Source organism: Amphibalanus amphitrite, unplaced genomic scaffold, assembly GCF_019059575.1.
Source record: "Amphibalanus amphitrite isolate SeventyFive unplaced genomic scaffold, NRLGWU_Aamphi_draft 000022F_arrow, whole genome shotgun sequence".
In the NCBI taxonomy this organism is placed as follows: Eukaryota; Metazoa; Arthropoda; class Thecostraca; order Balanomorpha; family Balanidae; genus Amphibalanus; species Amphibalanus amphitrite.
In genome coordinates this window covers 1,151,980-1,169,744 of record NW_024881518.1, presented here as the reverse complement: position 1 = coordinate 1,169,744, position 17,765 = coordinate 1,151,980, and the positions used below count along the sequence as shown (strand labels likewise).

Sequence of the window (17,765 nt, the reverse complement as noted above, 5' to 3'; positions counted from 1 at the left end):
GGATAGCTCCGAAAAACAACGCTCCCAGTTTTTTTTTTGCCAATATTTTCGACCCAAAGCAGTAGCAGATTAGTGATGCCAGTTTTATAAAACTTACGTCTAATATCCGTCTAATGTCCGGCATTTTTGTTGATTTCCGTTCAAAAATGTTAAAGTCAGCCATTTGTCCAAATATGTCCGAAAATTACGCATAAATCAACACTCAAAACTGTCGTTTAAACTGCTCATAATGTAATTTTACCAGCAGAAAAGTGTTCAATATATTGAGAGCTTAACAAGCTTTCCATTCGCCAATCAATGCTATGCACGATTACTTTATAAAAAGCGCTGAAGTGTAGCAAGCCATCGTCCAATGTTGTTCAGTCTGCTACCTTTGTCCAACCAATTCCGAATCGGCTATTGGACAGAATCAGAACTCCAAATGTCCAGGTTTCGATTGGCACCACTATAACAGATGCAGTAAGGTTGGGAAAGTTTTTATCGAGCAAAAGTGATAGACGTTCTGTTAATTGAAGAGAGGCGAATTCTGTCAACTGACCGGTGTGCAGCGTGCAGATATTGATACTCTGCAACTGTTATTTTTGTTGTTGTGTTGATTTTTCAAGTGAAGGTATGTTTAGAATTGTTCTGCCTATTTGTTTATGTGTCAAACAACATCGGTGCTGGCGAGACTATCGTTTTTATGACAGGTAAAGACAGTATGTTCAAATTACCCCACGGTGGGGCAATTTGAACACACCGTGACTTGGTGAAGAAGTGAGGCTATGCTATTCAAGGTATGCTCGGCTCGTCCAAAAATGAGGCTTGCACGGTGAAAGCAAGCGACACTTGCGCTACTGAAGCAGTTTTTCTTCATCCAGGGTTGAGCTGGAATTTGGTACAACGGAGAAGACGTAAAAATATATTCAAATTACCCCACACCACCATACTTTTTGAAAACATCAGAAAATGTATTTTTTTTTGTAATTTTGTAAAAAAATATTTTTCAACATTTTCAAAATTTCGAAAATTCGAGATAGCAGTTTGATAGCTACGTGTATTTGTAGTCCACTGATGCAAAGAAATTGGATCTAGCTTTAAAACTAAGTTTTTGAGAGCGTTTGCCGTAATTCAAAATTTTGCATCAAAATCGGCCGACATGACGTCACTCTGACGTCATTTACGGCCAAACAATAGTAGCTAGAAAGTTGAAATTTTAACACAAGGTGTCAAATTGATGCCGCTGAGCGTACTGCAAGTTTTGTGTTGATCTGTGAAACGGTTTAGATGATATTGCCGAAAAACGGGAGGGGGTCTCTGTAAAGCCCCCCACCCCCAGTCATGCGCGGGTTAATGGTATAGACCATCAGGCCGAGCCCCTTTTACGATAGTCTTACCGACGAGGATTTATTAGCCGTTTTCACGACGGGCTATCCGGTGAGTGCACCTAATTTGACCAAATCTGCACCTAATCTCTTTTACAGCAAATATCATCATTTCATGAATTTATTTCAGTGTTTTAAACGATGATACTCTCTGATAATATGAAAAAGCAGACATATAAGCAATTAGTGCAACCCTAGCTGATAGCTACTAAAAGATATACTGAACCTAATTTGACCGAATTCGCACCTAATCTGCACCAAATGTGCACCAAATGTGTACCAGATGGCCGTCGTGAAAACGGCTAATATGTCCAAATACTAACTGAAGCGGAAATCGTAGGGGCTCACCATGATAGGTAACCTTGAAATTTAAACCTTCGAAACTTTTGAAAAAGTTTTGTGTCGCTGGTCACCGCGTGAAATATCGTGACATGTGGAGAATTTGTTACTTATATTTGCACGAAAATCAATTACAATATCTCGTCAAGTTTTTTAACACGGAACAACTTCACACCGGTCAAAAATATATCTTTTCGAATATGCAATTATTCCAGCAACTGCAAAAGAGAACTACCGTTGTCATTGAGCAGCACAGTTCAATTCTTATACCATTCACTAGTTCAGACGAGTAGGTCAACGAATAAATAACTAGCTTTCAGCGCCAGTCTCCAATGCTGATGGCGCTCATGACGTTGGCTTCATGAAATATCTGGTGGCGATTTATCTGTTCGGTGAAGCAGTCTTTGACCGTCTAGCTTCGGTAGTTGTAGGAGACGTAGCTGTTGCTGAAGGGCTCGTTGACGTAGTACGATCCGCGGGTGCCGTAGTAGTCAATCAGCTCCTCCTTACCCTGAGGAAAGGTCAAAGGGTCAAGGGTCAGGTCAAAGGTTAGAGATTGAGTGCTCACGATTGGAAGTGGACTTAAAACGATATATCACATTGCATATCCGTGTGTTTTACGCATGTCGAATCAGTCTGAAGTGATGCTACGAAAGGTGGCACCTGCTGAGGACCAATGCAGGGATGAGGTGTGACACAGAAACCTTAGTTAAATGAATTGCCAAAGATTGCTTCACCCTCTTGATTGTTGCTGGTTTTAGAAGAATGATTTGCATCCTTGAAATAAATCGTCGTGACTGGATAAACGAAAAAGCAACAAGCGTTGCTATATCAGTAACTATATTGTTTCGAAAATAATGTTAAATAGCCGTGTTTACCTGCTGCGCTCCGTAGTAGGGGTAGTGGACGTTGTAGTTGTAGTACGCCTGTCCGCGCGGGTAGTACCGCCGGTAGTACGGCCGCGGGTACGGCACCGGGTACGGCACCGGGTACGGCACGCCGTAGCCGACGCTGTTGACGACGGGCGTGGAGACGGGGTCGTCGGCGAGCGCCAGCGCCGCCAGACACAGGAGAATCACCGCCTGGGGAGAAAGACAGTCAAATGTGTCAGTCTTTGATGGATGAGGGGATAGCAGGAGTCGATGCTTTCTTTTGCACTGAGTAATGCAAGCTTACAATTAACTTCCAGCACAAGATGTCCCAAATTATAAGGCTTGTTTCTACGTCCACTGGCCACCAAGCGTAAACGGTATGACAACTTCGAGCCTAAATCGAGCACTGCACCAATCGCCAGGACCATGTCTGTCTCTTCGTTATACCTACCAAGTCCCAAAACGAACGGGAAATTCCGGTCTAGTCTGCATTTTGCAGTGATCCAAACGCACAAGAAATGACTGAGCGCCCTCTTAACTCCGTTCTTTCTTGCATTTATACGACTAACAGTAGCATGTTTCCTCTGCATCAGTTGAGCAGCACCACATGATCGTTTGGCGAGGAGTGCCGGTATCATTTCATCCAAGCACACATCGGTTCTAACAGTCTCTATTGGCTGTTCAGTGCATGCATTTGGCTGACAGCTCATCAAAGCACGGCAAATGGACAAAATGCACTTCTGCCAATCAAGTTGATGTGAAACTGCTCGGTAAAGAAAGTTCCTGGCAACAACAGCGATGAATAATTAATAAGGGTACGCATTGCGCCCACGCCCTGAATATTTGACGGTGGGCAAAGCTCGAACGTTAGGTACTTGCCACAATTTGAGCCAGAGCTTCGTACCTATGAACCAAAGTGATCAATACCCGCGACGACATTTTTTCTCGGAAGGCCTCCTCAAATTTAAGCCTCATCAAGGCTCAAGCAATGCCTAAACAAGGAACAAATAAGCAAATTATAAAATCTAGCGACGTCTGTTTTAAGAATCGTTTGTTTTTGAAATCACTAACCAGCTCTGCCCCACGACCGGCCACCTCACCTTCATGTTTGTGTGACTGTCTGTCCCCTGACCAGCTCTCAGAGCCTAAGTCACGACGGTGTCCTGGACCAATGTGCGTTGGTGCTCCAGTGCAGCCCACATTTATACCGGTGCACGACTGCATTACTGCAACACTGTCCTGTAGCTTCCTGTATCTACACACCGGGGTGGGGAGGGGGGGGGGGAGCGAGCGCAGCACGGGGCTGGGCACGGCTGTGACGTGTCTCCCAGAAGGTAAAATAGTTCCAGTAGCAGTTAACAACGGTGCGATCGTCTTTCCTGTGCCGCATTCCAGCAGTGCCGATGGAGCTACGGGAATATGTGCGCTAGAGATGTCGATCGGATACCAGCTTTTTGGTATACCGATACCAGCCGATTCCAAATTGGTATTTGGTATTTCAATTCTAATGCTTTTGGTATTTTGTTGGTGTTATAATATGAATCCTCACTAATGTATAAGAGGTTGATAATTTGGTAAAAAGTTGGGGTTTCCCTCATATTCCCAAGTTGGTTTGGTTCCGGTATTTTCCCATTTTGTTTTTTGTTTTGGTTTGGTATCGGTATCCTGATTTTCTGTAGACAACTGACATCACTAATATGCGCCGTGCGGTAAGTAGGAACAACAGTACGGGATCCTACTGGCGTAACAGCCTCGATTTAATTACTCATACCTGTTCAGAAGGACATGCAGCGGACCAAAAGTCCAAGAGGTGAACTACAAGCCAACCCATTCTTTCGATCTCGACCCGAGTCCCGACTGTGAAGTAATAAATATCATGGCACGTGCCGACACATTACATAACGGTTTACGGATATGTGCCTAACTTGAGATAACGAATTTATAGGACGAGTTTCAAAACCCGGAACGGGTCAGCGTAGAAATGCTTTGGAATTGGAAACTGTCGGAGGTGTCAGTTATGAAAGCGATACTTATCAGCGGTCTCTGATCCGTGCAATGTGACAGCTGGGGGAAACTACCAACCGTAACAATGCGTGTTAGCAAAATTCAAGGCGTAACTTGTTATTGTTGTCAAGTGTCAGTCATGAGGCATTGCATGCGATTAGACCGATTGCCACTTAAACCTTGTTCGGTTGGTGGTGGTGGGGTGGGGGGGGGGGGTGCCATGATCCCTCTGACGATTTTTTTTTTCAGGATTTTGTGCGAGCCGTATAGAGAGCGTAAAGTAGGAATACTTGATCTTTGCTTTTGGCTGTTTTTTATTCATCAAGTGCATTTTCAAGTCAGGTCAGTTTATTGAACCATGACATCATTTACAATTGTTAGGTATTTAGTATCGCCGAAAGTTATAAATGACTATTTCAGGCTCATGTACCTAAACGTTATTTTATACACTTCATGCAAGATTGGATGATGCTTCGCTTTTGCATTGCTCGCCTTGCTCGACGTTATGTAGGCATGACGTCAATGGGGCCATCGGTGTTTTTATGTCAATAATTCCCGATCGAATTGATATAACGAATCGAGAAACAACCAAATGGACTAAAGAAGTATATGCGATATGTAGGTATAACCTCTTTCAACCAGCTTCGTGACTTGACTTGACAGACCGTAACCTGACCTCGACCTGAGGGCAACATCCTTATTTGACCTTTTCCAAAAATATGGTATTTAATTAAAGCGCTAGTGGATCATGAAAAACACGGTGGGCAAAAATCACGTTTTTTTACCTTTTTACGAAAATGTTCACAAGAAAAACCTCAATCATTACGTCTCGTAATATCGCAAACGACTATTTCAAGCGTGTAGTTCAATTCTAGTTCATTTTAGTTCAGATAAACGGCCGGAGAGTCCTCACCCCGTCCCCCTCTCTCAGGGAAAACTGATCTCTAGGTTCGGCGAAGATCAAACATAACTTTAAATTCCCCACCTCCACATTGCATGCGTTAGAAATTGTGTCTACAATAATACTTAATTGACTGATTGATTGATAAAAAGATAACTTAAAGTGAGATCTGTTCCCTTGAAAGTTCTGAAAGCATTCTGCAAAAATATTTAAGTAGGGATCTAACTTGCTTCCATTTGCCGAACGCCTGAGCAGTTGTCGACAATCCTCGGGTGCGGGCCAGGCCACAGCCCACAGCTGCAAGTTGCAAGTTAATCCATATCCAATGGAAGCCCTGTCGTCTGCCCCGCCCAGGAGGAAAATCTGCACGAATGATGATGGATAATGCGTAGCAGATCGCCGGACAAGACAAACCCGAGCAGTTTTGCCTGTTGCCTGGACTCCCAAACAGTCATCCAGCATTCCAGACAAAGCGAGGGACAATGGCATGTCAGCTGCCATGCAACCAACACCGACACATAACTACTCCGTCTGTCGGGCGCAGACGCACATTCATAGGCAGCTGTGAGACGGATATGATAGACACTCAACTGCACTGCATGCTTAGTGTTCATAATTAAGAGCCGAGTCCGGGAAGTTATGCGCCGGTATTTAGGTACGGCTCTCGCGAGATTAACCCGCGACCTGGTGGGGGGGTTATTTTTTGCCCCCCCTCCAGACTTTTCAATATATCTCCAGAACCACTGCGCCGATCGTCACCAAACTTTCAGTACCCTCCCGGACATCAATTTTACATATTGTGACCAAAAATTTTTCCAAAGGCTATGATAGGTTGGCCGAAAATGACGTCAGAGTGACGTCATGTTCTGCCGTTTTCGACCCAAAAAAGGGTTTCGCGGGAAGAGCTGTCAGGCCTATAGCTTTGCAAATACAGAAAAATGATACAAACATAAAAGCTGTAGAATAGACAGGGCTACAAAACTGCTATCTCGGATTTTTGAAATTTTTGGATTTTGACCCCTAAAAATCAAAAAATAGATTTTTTAAATATAATAGCCAGAAAATCCAAAAAGTTTTTTTGAATTTCGCAAAAACCGGAATATATGTGATAGTCCTTACCGCCTTCTATCTAAATACCAAATTTGAGATCGATACCTCTTTTTTTGGCCAAGTTATAGCGAAAAAACTGTTCAAAATTGATGACGTCAAATTTTCAAACTCAATTTTCAGCAATTCTAGACCTCGTAGCGCAAAACAAAGACCACCATTAGACTCCCCGTGACGAGCTGCATCGAATCAATACCCATTTTACGCAAAAATATCAACTTTGAAATTTGACCTTTTTTGACCTGACCTTGACCTGACCTCCACCAGAAAGTGACCTAAACCGTACCTGATGGTCTTATAACCAACACCATTGAGTTGGAAATGAAAAACTGGCCATAAAACATGCATCGCATAACCTTAGTAAAGTTGGGTTCATGTGGTGACCCTTGGTGACCTTTGGTGACCTGACCTGTGACCTGACCTGGTATGACCAGTGACCTCTAACAGCAACATATCTACTAGGCAACTGACGCCCTATCGCTGATTCCCGACAAAATGCGTTTTCCTCGGTGTTATAGCGCATTCCCTAGAAGACCCGTGAACGGTGAAACATTTCATCTTTGACCTGACCTGTGACGTCATCGGTGACCCCGAGGTCAATAAAATTTGGTTTCCTTCGACAAATTTGACAGGCCTTTCGAACGCCGTTTGAATTTTTCGGATCCGTCCAGTAGTTTCGGAGATACGAGGGGGGGGGGGGGGCAAAAAATAGCCCCCCCCCCCCCACCAGGTCGCGTTATAAACAGACCCCACCAGGGCGCGGGTTAAGCGGTAGGATTTGCACTTTTACATTTCCGGTTATATCTCAGAAACTAATCGATCTTTTTTTTATTCAAGCCTCTCTCCAACGGGCACTTGTGGCCCATTTACAGGAGGGCTCCTCCTCCTCCTGGCCCTTGTTCCCCCACCCCCCAGGCTACGGCTGAAGTGGGAGCCTACCCCACACCTGGTGACACAGCCGGGGACGACGCCCGCGGAACGGGCGGAACCGGGAATCGAACCCGAATCCGGCACCGCCCGCACCGCGGGTCGACGCCTTAACCGACTGCGCCACCAGGGCCACCAGGGCCGCATCTACGTTGAAGCCATTTTATACGATCATGGCCGGCTTGTGCACCAACAAATCGATCGCATCTTCAACACTTCAAAGCTTAATACGACGAAGATAAAGCCGAACACTAAATTGTCTATAGGTGCAAAGCCTACCGCTAAGTCCCGCGAGACTTTTCATGGCCGAACAGTTGCTGACATCCGATGAATATAATTGCATAATTTCTCGTGCTCAGGTTATTTCACTACCGAAGTATGACAGACCTTTTGACATTGTTACCTTTTGACCTTACCCCGATTTCTCCTGCCAGCTTTTCTGAAGAGAGGTAGGTCGCAAATAAGAAAGGGTCGCTAATTAGGCACCTTACCCTATATACCTACGTTAGGTAATCTCATGTTACCACATTCCATTTTCCGCATTTCAGTTTCATTCACCGCTCCTCCTAAGAGCGAAGGTTAACGCTCGTCGTATCAAATTGAGGGGACGGATGGCCGGCCGGCCTCCCCTCGCCGTTTCGTCACTAGGTAGATCTAGATCGTGGGAAAAACGGGGAGGTGCAACGTTATGAGACGCTGCGACTGTTATAGGTACCCGGCTGATTTTTGGCGTCAGAGTCCAATCGGTGACATCAGTGAGGTCAGGTGAAGTTCTCCATGGAGGAGCTTCGTTTTTTTGTGCTCAAAATTTCGTCAGAAATAGTCGCAGAGCAGCGACGCTGGCACTGAACGCCAAACACGGCATTGGGGACAACGTTGAGAAGCAGAACGGGCAGCCATGGCACGCGGGTACGAACTACGGGATTCCGGATTTGGCAGAGGCAGGACACCGGGAACGACGGGACGGGACATCAACATGCAGGGGTGTAATTTTATATCTCTTTGTGGGGGCAGATGCACCAACAATCCAAAAATATGCCCCCCCCCCCTTACAATGATGAAAATACACCCACAAGTCTTCTTTTACAAGCGCTCTTTCCAGAGCACGTCGCCCTTCGCATGCTCTAACGGCGTCCTCCTGACCGTCCGCATGGATGATATAACGTTTTTAATCACTCAGCGCCCTTCTGGGAGAATGGCGCCCTTTTGACAGGACTGCGCCCTTCTTATCGTCTAACGGCGCCCTCCTGAAAGTCTCGCGCCCTTATGTCTCTGTCAACCGTGCATCCCTCGACTGTTCGGCGCCCTTCTGGCCTCTCAGCGCCCCTGGACCAGTGACCACATAGCGTTTTCAATCACTCGGTGCCCTTCTGTAGGAGTATGGGTCCCCTTTTTATGGTCTCGCGGCGCCCTCGTAACCGTCTGGCGCCCCTACGCTACGTCCCCACCAACTTAGCATTAGGTACTGACTGTTTGGCGCACTTCTGACCTCTCTGCGCTCCTGGATCATATAGCATTTTTAATCACCTGGCGCACTTCTGGGAGAATGGCGCCCTTTTGACAGCACAGCGCCCTTCTCATGGTCTAACGGCGCTCTCCTGACCATCTCGCGCCCTTGTGTCCATGTGTTACTTTGCATCCCTTCACGGGCGTAGGAACGTCATGAAAAGTGGGTGGGCCACCCTGTCAAGGGGCCTCCTTTTCCAGGGGGCCTCCTAGTTTCAGGGGCCTCCAACTTTTGCCTCGTCTTGCTGGCTGCTTTCATGTATGACCTCTAAATCTAGCTTCTGAGATCGGGCAGATGTACCCAGGGGTGTAACCGCTTAAGCGAACAGTGCGGAAAGTCCGCACCATTTTTAAAACTTATTCCCCCTCCGATTTTTTTTTTTTAGAATCTTTTTGCCGCAAACGGCGCATGACCCCTGGAAACCCTTACACAAATGTCTTCCTCGTTTCCCAGGTGCCCCCATTAGCTTCATAGGCGCCCTCTTTTGCATATAAGCGCCCTATGTATAGTCATCAGAGACATCCCTATATGTCCCACAGTCGCCCCGTTGTCGCATACAATGTGCGCTTATCATAGGCGTCTCTCTTTTATGGACACTTGAAGGCGCCTCTCTTTGCCATGCCGGCGCCCCTGTTTCTTATGAATGCACCCCCATGGCATTTATCAATTGCAGACATGGGTGGAGAACCTGCCCCGGCCACCCCGGCCGTGGCCGGGGTAACTTTCAGCCGACCCCGGCGCGGCCGGGGTAAGTTTTTCCACTTTTGTAAATCCTAAAAGCTGTCTCCATACGAAAAAAACTGCCATCTATAAAAGCGTCTCTCATTATTCTTATCTACCTTGAAAAGTTCTTGAAAATTTACTTTATTTTCATTTTGGAGCTTCTATGTTTTTAAGTCTTTTCATCGCGGAGCCCGACATGTTTCAACTTTCATCAAACAGAAGTAAATGATATTTAAGGGCCGTTATCGTAAGATGGCACTGTAATAACATCACAAGACAGGACGAGGGTAATATCAGTGAGATAGAAGGACGAGCTGCTGGGGCTCAAGGCTCCCCCAACTTAACCCGCGCCAGGGTGGTGGCCTTATCGTAACACGTTGAGTCGAGAGGTGGGCTTTTCACCCTCCTTCTAACTCGGTTACTGGGCTACGAGGCGAGAAGCGGAACGACGTTTGAAAGAGCGACAAACGTGATCAGAGAAATCTGGTCATGTTTTAGGCAAGCTCAATAATAAAATCACCATAGATCATCAAAAGCCAAATTTCTCTGATTTTAGCGTTCTCCGACAACTTTTCTCACAGTTCATGAACATAACGGAGTTAAACACTGCAAACAAAACATTCGATTACTCGTTTAAAGGTAGTGTGCCACCTTTGAAAGATTTACCATTTTATTTTTCCTAGGATAAGAAGCTTCTGTTTTTACCTAATATCGCAAAAAAATCAAAAATGGGCCTGGAATAGTGTTTTTTTTTTCGCCTAAAGGTTTATCGGTTTTTAGATATGTATAACAACTGTAGTGGGCTCACCTGCAAACAGGCGTCGGCAACAATCGCGAATGCGGCGCACATGTGACAATAAGCAAAGGTCATTATAGTGTTACGACCATACGACGTACGGGAATGAGTTATCAGCTGTCTAATCGTAGACAACACAATGTCGAGCCTTAAACTGTAAGCCTGTATTGGTACTGTTTCTTTTATTTGGCTGTCGAACATTATTTATGGTTTGAAATATGATTTTATGTAAAATAATTGATATGAAAAAGCCGTGTCATAAGTTATGACCCCATTTCACCACACGCAAGTGGCAGAAAGGACAATGATCAGCTGACGCATTTTTCTTGGCCGAAGTCAGAGCGCGCAGCCCGACGCACCACCACCGCACCACAAAGTATGAGCAGAAGCCGCGCCCAAAGCCAGGGCCCCGGTAACGTGAGGTAGCCGAGTCGGGGCAGCGTGCGCTGACCCAAGCCGGGGCCGCAGCTTTGGGCGCGGTCTACCGCATCCCCGCGGGCAGCCCCGGGCTATCACATGACACCGGGAGGACGCGCGGCTCCGGCTTGGGTCAGCGCACGCTGCCCTGACTCGGCTACCTCACGTTACCGGGGCCCTGGCTTTGGGCGCGGTCTACCGCACCACCTAACAGGCGTGTTCGAAACCGCAGGAGCTGATGATGAACGGGTTTATCGAAACTTGATTGGATGAGCATATCGGTAATAGCGATCTCAGTGTGTGCATTTATTGTTCATAGTGGTGTGAAATGTGGTTGGGGTACGACCGACAACCCGTCGGGGCGAATTTCGCACTGGGGTACTCAAAATTTGAAGAATTTAAGACGTTTCCATGAGTTTTGAAGGTATGGATAAGTTCTAAAAATCCGGTTCTCCTTATCTGGGCCATTAACTCCATACGGTCCAGGAAAGCTGGCACACTACCTTTAACCCGCTAGTATGACCCTCAAAGGCGCCGCTGTGTGGCGCTCATAAACACTGGTGTGGAGCCATCACAGGCGGGTGGAGCCGTTAGAGGCCGGAAAGGGCCCTTAGATGCCTACAAGGAGCCTTCAGAAGCCGGCGTGGCACCCTTGTGGCCTATGATAAGCGTGTCTACTTAGGAGCCCTTGAGGTGCTCTCATGAGCTCTGTGGGGCCCTACCGAGCCGAAATATGGCCACGGCTAGTTGCCGCCGCATGGCTCTTCGGACTATCATTCTCAGGGCCCAGGGGCCTCATCTGCCTAGTTTGAATAGAAGGGCCTCTCAGACCTTCAGTCTCATGGGCCTCCTCTGGCTAGTATAAATAGAAGGGCCTGTTAGACCATCAATCCTAGGGGCCTCCTCTGGTTGGTAAAAATAGAAGAGCCTCTCAGACCATTAATCTCAGGGGGCTCCTGTGGACAGTATAAATAAAAGGGCCTCTCAGACCATCAGTCTCGGGGGCCTCCCTAGAAAAGTGTAAATGTGGATAGAAGGCCCCCTCAGATTCATTAGGAGTGGACCTCTCTGACTATCAGTCTCAGGGGCCTCTTGTGGCCAGTATGAATATAAGAGCCTCTCAGACCATCGGTCTCAGGGGCCTCTTCTGACTAGTGTGGATAGAGGGCCCTCCCAGGCCACCGGTTTCAGCGGCTTCCAGTGGCTAGTTATATGAACAGAAGGGCCTCATAGCCATCAGCCTCGGGGGCCTCTTCTGACTGTGTGAATATGAGGGCCTCTCATACCGTCAGTCTCAGGGGCCTCCTCTGCCTAGTGTGAATATAAGGGCTTCCCAGGCCATCAGTCTCAGGAGACTCTTCTGACTGGTGCCGGATTGAGGGACCTCCCAGACCGAAAGTTTTGGGGGTCTCCTGTGGCCAATATGAATAGAAGGGCCTCTCAGTCCATCAGTCTCAAATGGCCTCTTCTGCCTGGTGTGATTATAAGGGCCTCTCAGGTCATCAGTCTCAGGAGCCTCCTCTGACTACAGTGTAGATGGATAGGCCTCCCAGACCATCAATCTCAGGGGCCTCTTCTGACTATTGAGGATAGAGGGGCCTCCTCTGACTAGTGAGGGTAGGGGGCCTCGGCTAGACCGCCAGTGTCAGGGGCCTATTCTGACTAGTGTGGATGGAGGGGCCTCCCAGACCACCAGTCTCAGACCTCTGACTAGTGTGGATAGAGGGGCCTCCCAGACCGCCAGTGTCAGGGGCCTCCCCAGACCAGTGTGGATATTGGGGCCTCCTCAGGTCCACTAGGGCCTCTCAAGCCATCAGTCTCAGGGGGCTTCGACTGACAAGTATGAACAGATGGCCTCCTTGGATCCATCACGGCCCCTTGGAGTCCGTGCGTGGGGATTCGTGGGAGTTATTTTTACCGAGTTTGTTTATTCTGGAAGGTGACGACGTCCTCTCAAATCGAGACCAGGGGCCTCAAGTAAAAAGTGGGTGGGCCAAAACACATGGTTGGCCCCCCCACCTCGAAAAGTGGGTGGGCACTTGCCCACCTGGCCCCCCCCCCCCCCTGTTCCTACGCCTATGCATCCCTTGACTGTTCGGCGCCCTTCTGGCCTCTCAGCGCCCCTAGACCATGTAACGTTTTTAATCGCTTGACGCCCTTCTGGGAGGATGGCGCCCTTGTCATGATCTCACGGCGCCCTCGTAACCTTCTGGCGCCCCTACGTCCCATAGCGGCCTGGCGCCCCTAAAGCTGGACACCCACAATCATTTTAGGAAAATTACACCCCTGACAACATGGGGGGCGGGGACATCACGGCAGACGACTGCAGAAATCGTTTAGGTCAAGGTGTGGGCAGGGGTATTGGGGCGGGAACGTCGGGCAGGGACGTCAAAGCAGGGATGGCGAGTAAGAGACAACGGTCAATGTTCACTGTTCAGCTGGGGCCTGGGAGACCCAGCCAAACATTTCAGATATTATGGGCTTGTGATTCCCGATGAGAATATCCCTTTTTAACCATTCGAGCCAGTCATGTGGATCAAATGACAATCATTGAGTTCAGAGATCAAAAGAAGAGCAGAAAGCTGCTTTTTATTAGCTTGCATTAATTGATGATCAATTTGCAATACATTAGCATCGCTTTTCATTAGGTATCCAAACCACACCCAAACTTATATTAGTAGCAGCTTCTTTGGCTGTTGTAACAGCTATTTGTAGCAGCTGCATCATAGTTGTAGATATTTTTGCGACGAAATCGACGAAATCTACAAAAGAGTTGAAGCTACACCATCTCACACTTCCTCCTCCACTGCCCACACCTACACCAACACCGCAGACATATAGTACAATACATTAGCACACATGGACTCTCTCTCGACCTTCCGACTCTCCTGGGCGACACTCATCCGGATATCCACGACCTTCTGTTCGTCTTTCTCGCCGACGCTCGGATCATCAAGAGCCTTTAGCGTGTTAGGGCCGCGGCTGCCGCCCCTAAAACGCTAACCAGAGCCCTCGTCTCCCGGCTCACCCCCAAACGCACACACTAATTAATCGCGGTTACAGGGCTTTTTCCCTCGCGCCGTTTTGGCTTAGGTGCGAGGTTTTTGCCCTTTGCGTTAGGCGTCGGGTTTTTTATTATTTAGGACTTTTTCGCCCGACTATTACACCCCACAACAAGGCCCCGCCGGGGGGCTGGAGCCTAGAAGGTCTTATACCTTCTGTCAGTGCGATGAAAGCTTCCCGGCTCCATTACACTGACACCAGCTCACAAGTGTTCATGTCTATTATGTATTGTTAATAAAAGTCATTCCCACTGTTGTGTTTGCGACTCCAGACATCTCGGCTCTTTCGCTATACACGTAAGTACCTCCAGTGGCGTACGCACATACAGGACATTCCGTGCAGTGTTCGCCACGGGCCCCAAAATCCCCAGCCCAGCCCGGCCCGGGCCCATGGGTTCAGAGCCCGGCCCAGCCCGTAGCCCGCTCTTGGCAAATATTCCAAGCCCAGCCCGGCCCGGCCCGTCAAAAATAGCAATCTAGTTATTGTCTTAGTCTATTGCTATAATAAGCATGATTGATTACACTATTTTGAGAACAATTCAAATTGCATGAATATTAACATGGCAATCATGACCCCCTTCTTTTCAATGAATATAATCATTTCAAGCACCTATGGCACAAATTTTAACAGTAACAGCAAGCACCTCAGTCAATTAGGTCATGATTACACACCTATAAAAAGTTTACATGATTACATTAACTACATTCTATGAGTAAAGTTATCTTGCAAGCTGATGTGTGTGAATAATTATTATCATTCATAATTGGTGACTCTAATGCATACTTGAAGGAAGTATTTGCAACATACTCTATACTTCCCAGCACTTACCAGCATAAAAAGCTTGACTTATGGGAATTGATGAATCTGTCTGGGATTGACCTTGCTGTTAAATTCACTCCAGATGCTGCAATATCAAAAGCCTGAGAAAGCATACAAAATAGGTGACACTAACTTTAGCACTGTCTTCCAAAAAAAGAGAAAATCCATCCATTTATCAGCAAAACTGATTTAATCTATTTTCAATTCATGCCCACGTGTCAACCGAATCTCTGTGGACAACTATCTGCTACTTTCCTTGCTATTTTATGTTAGGCTCTTTTCAAGATATGGATATCGCTAGCAGCGTAAGCAGAAAACATGGTAAGCTTGAAATGTCATTGGGTACTTTTGCGACTTAAAGACATAAAGACATAAATTTGCAGTACAACAAAGAGCCACTGGGGCCCATACTTGGTTGCACATTTGCACGGTCTGTCAAAATGCGTGCCACCTTTCCGCTTTTCTCCCTAACTTATGTGTGTGAAGTTGGCACAAAACAGCGACACATTGCAGGCATAAATCATACCTACCCCACATTACACAACATTTTGCCACTTCATCACTTCATCAATCATTTCATCACAACTCTTCCCTGCCCCCCCCCCCCCCCCCCGGCCACGCACTATCATCGCCAAATGTCTCACAAGTCCACTGCCATGCAAGGCATCTCCAAGCAATTCGCATGTAAGCTCAACGGAACAGCATCAAACACCCGCAACAACATTCTGCACACATATTGCACCCTAATACCAGGCATAATTTTTGCTATGAATTCACGCACATCTTACATTGATCACATGCACACATCAGTTGGCTAGTCCCACCTATATCTGTATACTATATCCCGCTCTGTAAAGTATTTGTCGAGGCTATGTTTAAATGTTTCGAGAGAGGTTGCACTTATTACGCTAGTTGGTAAACTGTTCCAATGACCTACCACTCTTCTACTGAAAAAACACTGCCTTAACTTTGTCCTGCTACGTTTAATGGCAAGCTTATATTGATGGCCCCTGCTTCTGCCCTCCAAATTGAAATCAAACATATCCTTAAGGTATCCTGTGGCTTGGCCATTTACGAATTTAAACACCTCGATCAAGTCTCCCCTAAGCCTTCTGTATTTGAGAGAAAATAGCTTAAGCGATTTTAATATATCCTCATAATGCAGATCTTTCATACCATTTACCATCTTTGTCGCCCTTTTTTGCACTCTTTCCAAAAGCAAGCTATCTTTTTCATGCATTGGAGACCATGACTGAACGCAATATTCCAAATGAGGCCTAACGTATGCACAATAAAGCGTAAGCAAAACCTCTGCACTTTTGTACGAAACATTCCTGTTTATTGCTCCAAGCATCCGAAGGGCCTTTTTTCTGGCTGCTTGTACTTGTTCAGTTGAAGAAAGCTTCTTATTAATAATCACGCCCAAGTCCTTTTCACTGTCTATATTACATAATGTTTGTCCCCCCATTGTGTATGAAGTGTCATAATGTTCTCTACCAATATGCATGACCTTGCACTTTTTAAAATTAAACTTCATTTGCCACTGCTCTGACCATTTTACGAGCCTATCAAGATCTGATTGGAGCTCATTATGATCCTTATCGTCCCCTATAACCCTAAATATTTTAAGATCGTCAGCAAATTTCAGCGCATCACTATTCACAACAGTTTCGATAGAGTTGACAAAAATTAAGAAAAGCAATGGTCCCAGGACGGATCCCTGTGGAACCCCACTTAGCACATTTCTCCATTTTGATTTAGTGCCATTTAGCACTACCCGCTGTTGTCGATCAGATAACCAATTCTCAATCCAGCTTAAGATTTGACCATCTATTCCATGACATTTGAGTTGTAAGCAGAGCCTTTTATGGGGGACCGTATCGAAGGCTTTACTGAAATCAAGGAAAGAGACATCTAGCTGCTTACCCTGATCAAAAGTCTCTGTCGCCTCATCAAGAAATTTCAAAAGGTTAGTGAGGCATGAGCGCCCTTTCATAAATCCGTGTTGAGATTCTTTTATAATATCATTCTCCTTCAGAAAACAAACTATGTTATCCTTAATAATCGATTCAAGTAGTTTACATACCAAGGAGGTAAGACTGACAGGTCGGTAGTTTTCAGCACAACTTTTATCGCCTTTCTTAAATATTGGGACTATATTTGCTTTTTTCCAATCAGTAGGAATGTCTGCATCGTTAAGGGATCTCGTAAATATTATAGCTAATGGAATTGATAACTCTTGTTTACATTCCTTTAATACCTTTGCATATATTTCATCAGGCCCTTCAGATTTATTTGACTTTAGTCTCTCAATATACTGTTGAACCAAGCCACAACCTATATCGCCTAAGTTTCCAACCACTGCATCAGTAACCATCTGTGGTAGAAGTGACTCAATACCATCCGTGTCCTCAACGGTAAACACCGATTGAAACTGAGTACTTAGTAATTCTGTCATTTCGCTGTCACTAGATACTACATTGTTGTTCGACTTCAGGGGTCCAACGCCTCGTGTGATATTATTTAATTTATAAAAGCTAAAGAATTGTTTGCTGTTTCCTTGACAGTTTCTTGCCAGATCTAACTCCTTTGCTCGTTTAGATGCTCTGACCTTCTTTTTGAGCAAATTTCTACACTTCTTGTAATTTATCCTATCTGATTCAAGAAAGGCACCCTTCTTCATGGCCCTAAAAGCAGCCTTCTTACATCTTATGTAAGAAGGCTGCTTACATAAGCCTTACTTTTACGCATCATCATCATCAATTGAAAATGAGCGAACACTTCTTGATTGTCGCAGCTGCGGCAGGTAGCGATTCTGACCAATTGTATAATAAAACATATATGATCAAGTTTTTGTTTTGTTTTTCGTTCGAGTTTTCAGACTTCGTGATTTAGGTTTTATTTTTTTATTTGTTTAGTTTTGTTT

General features: G+C 46.1%; 1 protein-coding gene across 3 annotated transcripts; it reads right to left on the bottom strand.

Moving 5' to 3' along the window:
* Window positions 1–1,798: 1,798 nt before the first annotated feature.
* On the bottom strand, window positions 1,799–17,543 carry LOC122392010. 3 transcript variants are annotated; one of them, XM_043386424.1, is made up of 3 exons: window positions 17,451–17,543; window positions 2,582–2,785; window positions 1,799–2,214 (listed from the first exon to the last, which is right to left on the bottom strand). In XM_043386424.1, the coding sequence occupies exons 1-3, from the start codon at window positions 17,520–17,522 to the stop codon at window positions 2,116–2,118; spliced, it is 375 nt and encodes a 124-aa protein (XP_043242359.1). In that variant the 5' UTR covers window positions 17,523–17,543; the 3' UTR covers window positions 1,799–2,115. The 3 variants fall into 3 exon arrangements, with proteins under 3 accessions (XP_043242359.1, XP_043242368.1, XP_043242376.1); XM_043386433.1 differs by lacking the exon at window positions 17,451–17,543 and adding an exon at window positions 14,849–14,940; XM_043386441.1 differs by lacking the exon at window positions 17,451–17,543 and adding an exon at window positions 3,676–3,830.
* Between the last annotated feature and the right edge of the window lie 222 nt (window positions 17,544–17,765).